Here is a 12,772-nt window from a genome sequence, read left to right as displayed (position 1 = left end):
TCGAGATGAGATTTTGATAATGATGTTTGAACGACTCAAAATATGTTTTTTAAACTTACTTTTATTAACTCTTTTAGGTCCGAGAAAATCGATGCAAAAAAGGCGTAGCAGTACAAGATTTTTCAAGTTTCTTGAAAACACTTTTTTTTCTGTAAATCATTTTATGTTTGGAGAATCCGAAAAATAATTTTACGAAAAATACATTTCATTTATTAACGAAAAAAATGGTGGGTTATTTTGAACAACACTGTACCATAAAGTATATTATTATTCACTTCATTTTTTGAATCGCTACACACACCACATCTGCGCCTTGATGTGCGACTCGGTTGGTGGGCACTTTGTGACAAACGGAGTGAATTGGGCTGACATGGTTTTCTCTGTTTTATGGGTACAGACAACCCCTGAACAACAGTATTCATCTTTGTAGTCAATACATCTGTTACGAGGTGTTGAATAACATCACGGCGAAAATCTTTCATAGACATTTTAGGATTTTCTGGAAATAGATTATATAACACATATCCATTGACGACACAAGAATCAATGAGAAATAAAAAGATTCTGTGCCACCATTTGTGGCTCTTTCGGTCGATACAGTAAGTAGCTTTTATTTGGTCAAATTTATCTACGAAATTCATATTTTTGTTGTACTCCGTTACCATAACAGGACACGTCACTTCTGATCTTGTACCATCTCTATTTTTTCTCGTCACTTGGGTTGTTTCACGGGGTTAAGATAATTTGACAGCAGATGAACACATCTTTTATCACGCCATTTTACAGCTAATAAACAAACCATTACTGCTTTGCCACCAGTCACATTCATCGCGTTGCAAAGCTTTGTCAGCTACAAACTTTGGTAAATTTATTCTTTTGGTGTTGACAGTTCCGCAGGCATATATCTTTTCTTTCAGGAGGTATTCCATCAACTTCACCGAACAAAATAAATTGTCGAAATATAATCGGTGGTTTTTACCTTCCAATTTGGCAGCTTATTGTTGGACCACTGAAAAACCTAAATTTTTTTCAACGTCAGCTCCAGTTTGACCAGTGTAAATGTTGAAATCCCAGCAATATTCAGTTTGGTCGGTCAACACCCATACTTTGTAACCCCTTTTTATTGGTTTTTTGGGTAAATATTGTTTGAGTGTTGACCGTCCTTTGAATTTAATAATCGACTCATCAATCGCTACATTTTGGTGAAGATTCAAGCATTTCTGGAAACGTGTCTTGAGCATTTCTATGACGGGTGTAACCTTATACAGTTTATCGTATTGTTCGGTACCTCGTGAAGGCATTACACTATTATCATTCAGATGAATGTTACTGAGAAGCCACCCAAACCTGTGCATAGTCATTAGTTTTGAAATGAATGGATCATGTAAATCGAAAGATGTGCTCCAATGGTCTCGATAACCCATTAGCATGTAATTTCCTATGAATGCTTTTATTTTTTCCTATGTCAGTTGCTACATACGTTTTTTCAGTTTTCAGATATTCTTATTGCGCATACAAATTAGTTTGGAATAACAAATTGTTGAAAATGTCATCAGTCAATAACAGATTGAATAGATCAAATGGTTCATGTATACCAAGGTCCTTGATAAACTGAGGTATACCACAATTGTCACTTACAAACTCTCCAGGTGGAGGAATATTATATTCATTTTTTGGGAAAGAAAGTTTTTGGCTTTCTACTACTCCATCTGATACAAAAAAAGGAATGAGAGAATCTTCCAAAGAAAGGAAGGAAGTAATCAATTTGAAACTCTAATAAATTGTACTCAAATGGAACACTGTCACCCTCACTGGTATACACCGATGTTTCGCCATAAGACACTTCTAAGGCTCTTCAGTACCAAATTGGATAACATTATAGAAAATACACATACTTCATTCATGAATTACGATTTTGAATGTCACGGAGTAAGCTTGATCTGCTTATGTCATCGATGACATCGTAATGACATTCATTCACCAAGAGGAATCTTATTTGAATTGAAGGGGTTATATTTTTAGGAGTGATTAATTTTTTGGGAAAGAAAGTTTTTGACTTTCTACTACTCCATCTGATACAAAAAAAAGGGATGAGAGAATCTTCCAAAGAAAGGAAGGAAGTAATCAAGAAGATTCTCTCATCCCCTTTTTTTGTATCAGATGGAGTAGTAGAAAGCCAAAAACTTTCTTTCCTAAAAAATTAATCACTCCTAAAAATATAACCCCTTCAATTCAAATAAGATTCCTCTTGGCTGGGATTAAATCAAATATGTGAATGAATGTCATTACGATGTCATCGATGACATAAGCAGATCAAGCTTATTCCGTGACATTCAAAATCGTAATTCATGAATGAAGTATGTGTATTTTCTATAATGTTATCCAATTTGGTACTGAAGAGGCTTAGGGCAAGTGTCTTAAGGCGAAACATCGGTGTATACCAGTGAGGGTGACAGTTTTCCATTTGAGTACAATTTATTACCATTTATTCAAAGTAGAACTCATGTGAATGATATCTGATTCTTATTCCACAACAAATGTTTGAAATACAAACTGAGTAGAGAAAAGTATCTTCTGTATAATTCAGTTTTCATATAGAAGTATTTGTTTCGAAAGAATTATTTTCTTTCGTGTAATTCATTGTTTATATGAAAGTAGCTGTTTCAGGAGGACTTTCTTTCAGTTTGTGTCTGAAAGTTACTTGTTTGCATGATCTACACATTCATGTATAGAGTTTCAAATTGATTACTTCCTATCTTTCTTTGGAAGATTCTCTCATCCCTTTTTTTTTGTATCAGATGGAGTAGTAGAAAGCCAAAAACTTTCTTTCCCAAAAAATTAATCACTCCTAAAAATATAACCCCTTCAATTCATTATATTCATGTTTTTCCCGTTCCGTTTTTTTGGAAGAATGAGAGCCAGCCTCGGCAAAGGAATGAGATCTTCAGGTTCCCATTCACTGTCGGAATTTTCAGGGGATGAGGAGAGAAAATGTTCGTTCTGTATTTCATGAAAGACATTTCATCATCAACATTTTCGTTCATCTCTGCATAACTGTCATTATCCGAATGATTACCTGACGGTAGCGATGCACAGTCTCCATCTGAATTGTCAAGTTCAGCGTATAAATCCTGCAGACATGTCTACTAAATTGAACGGCAATTCTTCCGCTTTAGGTCTATCCATCTCGTGAAGTAAGGTGGGACAAATTTTGTACCTACAGAATTTCACCAAAATTACTATTCTTTCTTTTTCAATTTTCATGGAATTTTTTATTCACCACCTTCTGTAATAGTACCCAAAACGATTCCAATCAGCACTTTGTTAGAATAGTGATGGATATTTGACTCAATTCAACAAATAAACTGTCGAAAATACTGGACACGTTAACCACTTGATTTTTCACGTTTGTACGGCTGTAAAATTGGGACTAATAAGTGCGCAGCTGCGCCATGACACATACAACTATAGCCAATACAAGTATTAAATCGCGATGGGATGCACCTTAAACCGATGGCCCTATCTATGGGAATGGTTTGAGTTGGTGGTACAAAATTTGTCCCAACATACACTTAGTTCATGAAATTTGGTGGGTGAAATGTTCGCCTAGCGGACTTGAAAGAGTTGAAAGAATAAGTTCGTTGGGCTTTATATGCACTAACATTTGCTAATTGTTTTTAACATTGAATCTCATAGCGGGTTTTTTCAACATTACCTAATACCTAAACCTATACCACAGATTATATACAGGAAACTTTTCAGTCAGAGTTATTTACACGCTAATCATATGAACTGTAACATATATTATCAAATATATAATCTACAAAACATTGAAAGAGGAGAACTAGAATACGAACCCACGCCAGCATTGGCTCATCAAGATTATAGAATATGTGAATATTTGATGAAGAAAAGACTTGAAAATTCACAGATGTGAAATTTGTTTGGAGTTTCTGAAAACTGTGAAGCTTTAGACAGTAATAAGCTCCTAACCAGGGCCGGAATTAGGGAAGGGCAGGCGGGGTTACTGTCCCAGCTCCTCCATAGGAGAGGGGCTCCCACAATAAACATATCCAAATTTTGATGGGTCAGCAACATTCAGGTTTCTCCTCCCAAACATTTTTTTTGCATTTTTACTAAGACTACTTGCACAAACATGTCAGCAAGCCCTGATTGCAAGTTTCCATTTACTATTAATTTTTTATTTAATCCAGCATTTCAATGGCAAGACTTTTTTCATGGGTTTCCATGGGTTAAAGAGAAATAAAATAAATAAAAAAAAATCATTGAAACAAGTGACCCTGCAAGTCATTCTCACAACTATTCGCTTGTTCGAGCTCAAAATTTCAAAAATTATTTGACGAAATCACTTGAATGGAAATTTTTAAACGACACTATCTATTGAAGGCGTCGATTTTCGCCCGCTTCCTCATTTTTGAAATTTTTGTATGAGTTAAAAGTTCAACTTTTATAACAAAAATTTAAGGGGCCTCCACTTCGTTGTCCAAGACTTCCAAATCCGGTCCAGAGAGAATGAAATACCCCTTAGTAAATTGTGGGGGAATGAAATTGTTTTGATTTTTTGATGGTCCTAAATCGCATTATCGATATTATTTTTGCCTAACAATCATTCAAGGGCTATCAAAAAACCAACGAAACATTTCACGTACAAATAAATAAATATACTTGATATCATATTTAGGTGCATCAGCACTGAAAAGCACACCAACACAGAAAGTATTTTTCGGACGATTATATGTATAGGGTAGGAGCTAAAAACCTCTTATAATCAAACCATAAAAGGTTCTCAGTAGAAAAAACCAGTCATTTTATTTATTAATGGAAGAGACCAACACTTATTGAAATCCCATTGCCTGCTGCCCAGAATTTGTTTTGTTGCAAATGTATTTAATGTAAAAATTTGCTGTAGATTCTTTAATGTGCTAATAACCACAATTTCTTATATTTTTCTGGTGTGGGGAGCTAACCGTTGCTCTAGGGAGGAGGCTATAAGCCCACCCTAGACTCCTGTAGTTTCGCTAATACACTCAAATGTATTCAAAGGACTTAGAATGTCATATGAAAAATTCATAAATAAATTTTGTTTACAAATTAGAAAAAATATTTGCTTCGAAATAGGAGGTTTGCACAGGACGGCAAATAATAATAGTCACTCAGAGCGAGAGCCATAACGTCTGCATAAAATTCGGACAAATAGTGGACGAGGTACACTCGCTCCAATACACAATTCGCAAACGCAGTTAGCAGCTTCCCATCCCCAATGGACAAAAGCCTAAAATGTCAAAGACCAAAAGTATAGACTGAAAAAGTCACTGAGAAATCTGCAGGAGTAAAAATTAAAACTAGTAATACAGATACTGATTTTGAAAGTGTTTGTCAGTCAACGAGAACCTATTTGTTTCACTAGAAATTTTCCTATTTTGATAGAAAATGTTCTTCAAGAGATGATTAAATTATTGATTTCGAGAATTCATTACATTATCAAGCATGTTCATTATAGAAATGTCTGTTAAACGTCTTTCATAGAAAAGGCGCCAAGAAATGTACTACTTTCTATTACACTGGAGAAATCTGAAGAAAAATATTATAACTCCCATTAGTAGGTATTCACTTTCAAATGCTCTCAATAAATACTTGTTGTGTGTTCAAGATAAGGAGGAAAAGCATATGGAAAAGCCGGAAACAGTCAGAGACATGGTTAAAATATGAAAAAGTGGCCCGATTTAGATCTTATTTAGTTGACTTTTCAAAATGTAGAAAATTCAATTGGTTCAAAAAATATTTGAAAAGAACCGAAATTCGTCAATTTCGTTTTATTTTTTTGGCGTTATTCAAGAAGATAAAAACAAAAAACTTTTTCATTACCACTTTTCAAACTGTAAGATGCCATTTACATATTTTCAAACCGTCGGTTCATCACCAGGAAACCACCAATTTTAATTTTTTTATTTGAACAAAAAAAAATCATCCGGTATGTGTATCGCATGTATCACCTTAACCTCTCAATTAGTAAATTTGAAAAGCCACTAGAATAAGCTCTAAAATGAATAACTTTTCCTTATATATTTCACAATTTCCTAGTTTTCTTGCTGGCCCTTCTTATCTTGTACACATTATATAAGAGAGGAAAGCAATATAACATGATTCTATTTCAAAAACATGTGCTTTCGTTTTTTGTATCTGTTAACAAAATTAATGATCTTTACGTTTACTTCATTTTATTGGAGATGGGAACGTGATAGGTTTGAAATATTGGAGTAATATTCCCAAAATGTATATTCGAAATAAAATATAAAAAACTATATTCAACCCTAGGTATGTAAAGAAATATTTTATCCAATTCTTGAAATTTACACTTCATTTATCAAACATTTCTGCGAATGAGTGACTAGAGTAAAATAACAATCAGTTATTTCACTCAAATAAAATGTCTATAAATGATAATCAACAATAAGTCAACTCCTCTCTCAAAGTGAACAACGCTTTTGTTTTTTGTTTATGATGAAACTATTTCAGTGAAACAAGTTTTGGAAGATTCGAAGTAACAAGACAACAATATCAAATGTCACGCTTTATGCACGATATTCTGGGTGAAAATTGTAATATAAACAACCTCATGTCTTTTTTGAAAACTATTCATATTTATAATAATCAACATGTAACAATTATGCACCCATGTATTAATCTTTCGTAGCGCCAATGAACCTAGTAGTTGACGTGCTTCATTTGAAATAAAACAAATATTATCTGTCAAGGTTTGTGATATCAAACCGTCTCCTCTGATCTATGAAGTGTTCTTTACACCTGTAACAGTAATGCAGTTATTATCTGATAAGATAATGAAGACAAATTCTATCTATAAAGACTGAATCTCTTCACATCACAGTGTGTTCTCGGTGTGATGTAAGAATGTTTTGATCATGAAATATTATAACACCCCAACATATCATCTAAAAACTGTCAAAGAAAATGTGGAGTTCAAACCTTGGAAAAATAATTTTTCATGATTTTCAACTACGTAAATGAAGTTGCAACCTGGCTTCAATAACCGTCCACTTTTTGGTACAAATGTTAGATCCTACAATAAACAAAGAATTAGAAGCCGAAGAGAAAAAGTTCTCTATTCTGTTTGAATACTTTGCAGGCACAGGATATTATCATTATAGTGCAACACTGAATTTTTCCAAAATATAATCACTTCTATTACAAAAAATTGGAAGGTTTTATTTCATGAATACATTTGTTTCGATGTAATTTGATTTCTATTTTAATTTCAACCATAACTTAACTTTTTTGATTCACTGTCTTGATTCACAAAAATGGTTATCTCTACAGTAGGTATGTACAAATGAGTAGGTCCGTTCACTGTAAATTATCTGTGACTTTACATGTGCTGTTACCTCTATGACAATACAAGAGTTACTCTACCCGAGTATTGGACAACGAAATCTGTACTATTACGAGTATTTCAACATTATAAATAGAAATGTACTTATCAGTATTACTGATATTTTACACTCAAAACTGAAATTTCTTCTTCTATTGTGAATTAGTGTTATTCTTCATACTGAAATCTCAAAATCCTTTTATATAGAAAATTTAGACAATACCTTACAGAAGGGACACTCAGCATGGAACAGGAACCATGAACTTTTTGAGAATCTCTCGAGGTGATTACTGTCAACCTAAAAATTTCATTGAGTAGTGAATGAACTTGAACATAGAAAATGAAGCTAGTTTAAACATTAAACAGACGAGGGTCTTTTCTGCAAGGTATTGTCATTTAGATGAAGTTCATTAATAACTCTTGTTCGATAAACATTCTATCATGAATACTTTGACCTGTTACTTGATATAAATTAATAAAATGATAATAATAATCATGATGATAATTATAGAATTTATTTAAATAAAATTTATTGTGAAAATTCTATAATGACTATCATGTATATATATTCTATCATAATCAATGAGACTTCAGATATTTTATTAGGGATGATAAACTTTTAAGATTTTTTAAACAGAGTTTTTCTTCAATATTGACCTAGTAGTGGTACACTGAACAAATGTATCAAGGCCTTATGCAGGGATATCATAATAAGCATTCTTATATGAAAAGTTATTTTCACAGAAACCAAAAAGAAACTGTATTGGTCAAAAAAAGTGTATCGAAGAACAAACAAGGCTCTATAAAGTAACTGAGTGTCTATCCCAAGGTTTCTATGCATCCTAGCTAACACTAATCATTTCATCAGTTCGGACTTCCATTGTTTAATATAATATGAATTGATTTGAAATTCCTGAAAAAAATTAAAAAGATTAATCGAAAATAACAATTTTATCAAACAAAAAACTGAAATTACAAGCTACAACCAAAAAATTGAAATATTATTGAAAGCTGAAAATTAAAAATATTATTAACAAAAAATGAAAAATAAAAAGATTCCAAACCAAGTTACGTCACGTCATTCAAAGAAGCCTCGTATATGTTGTGCAACAATGCATTTAGTCAAGCCAGTCTAGAGATACGTAACATATGGAAACCTCTAATCAAGCGAAAAACGACCAACTCCCGCCAAGCGGTCATCTCCCGCTAAAACTAATGAAGCAAAGAGAGGAAAGAGGGCATAGGTGAAAGCTCTCGAATGACCTATAAATAGTCAGATTTCGGAGGAATAAGTCGGTTTATCACCCGAAGACGATTGTGGATACTAACAATCGAAAAGTAGTTATGTAACTTAGTTTGGAATCTTTTAATTTTTCATTTTTCGTTAATAATATTTTCAATTTTCAACTTTTATTAATATTTCAATTTTTTGGTTGTAGCTTGTATGTTATTTCTTTATAATTTCAGTTTTTTGTTCAATAAAATTGTTATTTTCAGTTAATCTTTTAATTTTTTTTCAGGGATTTCAAATCAATTTATATTATATTAGACAATGGAAGTCCGAACTGATGAAATACACCACAAACATTGTCAACCATCTTCAAACAAATACCACTAATCATATAATGGTGACAGCTGGAGAAGAAGTATGTTAATCAAAAGCAATGCAAAATTATTTATTGGTATCATATTTAGAGTATAAGTTGTCATTTAATGACATTTTTCATAAAAAAAAATTTGTAAATGAATATAATGAAAGCAATGAAATTGGTGTCTTCAGGTGGATACAAAAGTACATTTAGTTCTCTTATACCACCAACAATGACAATATAAAAGTATGATTAGGTCAAACATTGGAAATAATTCATTTAATTCAATTAGAAATTGACAAAAAAAATCAATTCACATGACTTATAAAATATAATCTTCATTAGTTCAAGTAGATTTTCAGAATTTATTTGACGTTTCATATGTACTTATAATTTTCTATTTAAAATTTAAACATTCAGAAAAAAATGAATCCAAAATTTCAAGTCCTCACAATTTATTAATCTCATCTTATATCTTACACACCTTTCCTCCACTTTTCAGCAGTAGTGAATTCTGTCATAGGTTTACCGCTAATTCCGCAAGTTCCAATTCCCACTCGACCATTCACAGATTCAGGAGATGCAAATATGCTTTTAGTTTTCAGACCCGTTTTCTTGTTTTTAACTGCTTTACTCGCAAACGCAAGCCACTTCTTCTTCTCCCCCTCTCTTTCATCCTCCAACTCTTTGAATCGTTGCTGCTTTTTGAGTTTTTTTTTCTTTAGATATTCTTTGTTGTGCATTTTTGCTTTCTTCATCTTTTCCGATTCTGAAAGTACTCGTTTCTGACCTGTGAATTCACGAAGTTCCGAAAGAGTAGTAACACCTCGATTTTTAAAAGCTTCAAATGTTACATTTACCTGTCCGTCTGGATTTATAGCATCTATCCTAGCTTCATAGTATTGTCCATTATCATTCCACTTGGCCATGCACGTGTCACCAAGCCTCCACATTTTTTTAGCTCTATTTCTTGCAACAAACTCTTCAACAGCAAGAAGAGATTTCGTAATTTCATCATCTTCTGCAACTCCTACTGGTTCGGTGTATTCAGGTTGATTGGCAGCTTCTTCAGCTTTATTTTTGAGGTCTAAAGTGAGTTCTATCACCTCATTCAAATCGATTTTGAGCTTTTGTAGTTCTTGATTATTTGGATCAGTCAAAAGAGCAGCCTCTACTTGTTGCAGTTGTAGTTGATAATTTTGCAATTCTTCACACATTTTTGTTGCTCAAATATGAAATGCTAACAAATAAAATATCACTATATCATAGGTATAGGACCGAAAAGTTTAAATAACAATTATTTACTTCACCTTACATTAGTAATATATCTAACAAGTGACATTTAAAATGACAACTGACAGCCTAACAAAAGTTGTTCTTAATCTTCTTTTTTTTGGAAGTTTATTAGGGCTCACCACTGACACCAGGTGTCGCTTCAAAGTTTGAGGAAAAGAGGACTTTCAAATCCTTAATGTCCTAACATTAGAAGTTCGAATCTTCAATTTTGATTAGGTCATAATATTGCTATATGGCATTATCAACAACTGATTTGACAATGACCTTTATTTGACAAATATCTGTTACTGAATTAGACATATAAATGGAGCGGTCACATGTATAAATAATGTTAAACATAGGCTATGTTTATTTTTTGGGGTTTTTGTGTTTTGAGTTATTTAATTGTGAGTTTGTGAGAGTAATGTTTTCAGTGCGTTTATTATAGATATGAGAAACTGATGAATAGGAAAATAGATCACTTTCAAGCACAAGAAACCACTACGATATATGAAAAAATTTGACAGGACTTTGTTTGTGTTTTACCATCTCGCTCAGTTTCAATACCGGGTTTCTGGACGATGGACTTTCCAATCGAACTTCGAGCATACCGATTTACGGGCATGCGTGATGAACATTCATCTGAATTAAGTGACAAGTTAAATACGATAAAGAAGCGGCTACATGTATTTGAGAAATATACTAACAAACTTTTTCGTCGCTTTCCTGGGTTTTAGCCTCCAATAGTAAAAACATATACAAAGCTAAATTAGTGAAGGATTTGCTGAAGTGTCCTTCAGTGTATACAACACATAGGATATATATTTACACTATAAGGTGCTATTACCTATAGTTGACTTGCCTGAAGTTATCGTGGAAAGTCATCCTTGTTTCGTTCAGGCTTGGAGTCCAGCTCCCCTACCCTTTCGGCTGATTATTGGTCTCCAGAAGGACCAATGGGTTATGACTGATGGTATGACGGCATGAAGTCCTCAGACATCAGTGCCGCCTTTCACGGCATTCCCCTACTTGGCTGGGGTGGGATGGATGAGAAAGTTGTTCATCCGTTAACGGGGGACATGAGGGCCTCATTCGACAGAGTGTCGGGGCTTTCTATATCGGGAGGGGTCGTCTACAGCATAATCTGTGGCTTCCCTAACTAAAGGATTTTCATGAGTTTCCGTACTTTCAAAAACTTTCTGATTCCTCGACTGAATGTACTGCCGAATGGAAGGCAGCTGCAAATCTCTGCGGATGACTTCGTTCCGCACGAACCAAGGAGCATTCACAATCATCCTAATTAGCTTATTTTGTAACCTTTCCAGAATGGAAATGTTGGACGGAGCCGCTTGTCCCCAGACGCCTGAAGCATACATGATGACAGGCTTGAACATCGTGTTATAGATGGTGATTTTATTCTTCGTGCTTGGTTTGGATTTTCTATTGATCAGAAGGTACAGACTAGCTATCCGATCTTAGACTTAACGCACATGATGTGCGGGTTCCAAGTGAGCCTACGGTCTATTAGAAGGCCGAGGTACTTTACCCGCGCTTGCCATTCAATCTCCCTTCCAGAGATTCTCACTTTTCTGGCCGGAGAAGATAGTAATCTTCCCATGGTTATCGCCCGAATCATTTCCGGGTTTACTCGAATCTTCCAATCGAGGTACCAGCGTTCGAGGTCGTCCAATGCACGTTGCATGTAGACGACGCCGAGCTCTCGACCCATGGAAGATGAGAGAAGAGCCGTGTCATCGGCGTACAGGGATATCTTCATTCGCTCGGACCTAGGCAGGTCGCTGGTGTAGAGTGAATACAGCGTCGGAGAGAGCACGGCCCCCTGTGGCACTCCAGCGAGGATCTCTCTGCTATCAGACAGAGAGCCCTCTACTCTGACCTGAAAAGTTCTGTCTTTCAGGAAAGACCCGATCCACCGGATCAGGCCCCGAGGTAGGTCGAACGCGTTTAACTTGTGCAGAAGGCCTTCGTGCCATACTCGGTCGAAGGCCTTCGAGATATCTAGCAACACAATGTGGTGTTTTCGACCAACCTTAGAGCCTGTAATTCAGTGGAGTGATCTCTCCTGAAGCCGAATTGTTCGTTAGGCAGAACATTTCGGTCCTCAACTTCTTCGTTTAGTCTTTGCAGAACAACTTTTTCAACCAGCTTAGCCGCCGACGAGAGTAGACTGATCGGGCGATAATTCTGCGGGAATGAAGTTAGCGTCGGACGCCAGCGTCCAAATCTAGCGCCCCCCCACTCCCGAGTCCGATTTACACCACACAAATAGTAGAATGTTGATTCATAAAGATCGCTTATTTGGCAACCAATATTTTTAACATGATTATTTCCTCTTAGAATCGACTTCAAACTTGAAAATATTATTAAACTGCATGAAGCTTTTATGATCTGTATTATAATGACGAGGAGACATTGACGTGAATGTGATAGATATAAAACACTTTTGGGTCACAACTGGTGGAATTTATGACCAAGTGAA

The 12,772-nt window shown here is 34.7% G+C and overlaps 1 protein-coding gene across 1 annotated transcript; it reads right to left on the bottom strand.

Annotated features, from left to right (window-relative positions):
* Positions 1-9,309: 9,309 nt before the first annotated feature.
* Positions 9,310-10,351, bottom strand: Spf30 (Splicing factor 30). Its single transcript, XM_074181826.1, has 2 exons — positions 10,308-10,351; positions 9,310-10,237 (listed from the first exon to the last, which is right to left on the bottom strand). Exon 2 carries the CDS (start codon positions 10,212-10,214, stop codon positions 9,474-9,476), a length of 741 nt encoding a protein of 246 aa, XP_074037927.1. The 5' UTR covers positions 10,215-10,237; positions 10,308-10,351; the 3' UTR covers positions 9,310-9,473.
* Positions 10,352-12,772: the final 2,421 nt, after the last annotated feature.

Source organism: Leptinotarsa decemlineata, unplaced genomic scaffold, assembly GCF_025532065.1.
Source record: "Leptinotarsa decemlineata unplaced genomic scaffold, Ldec_3_MD MMD2_tig00026316_RagTag_RagTag, whole genome shotgun sequence".
NCBI classification, from domain to species: domain Eukaryota; kingdom Metazoa; phylum Arthropoda; class Insecta; order Coleoptera; family Chrysomelidae; genus Leptinotarsa; species Leptinotarsa decemlineata.
Note: the sequence above shows the minus strand (reverse complement) of the source record. Positions and strands in the feature narration are given on the sequence as shown.

Excerpts from the sequence above, each read along its gene's own strand:
- Spf30 (XM_074181826.1), bottom strand. The coding sequence starts at position 10,214 with ATGTGTGAAGAATTGCAAAATTATCAACTACAACTGCAACAAGTAGAG.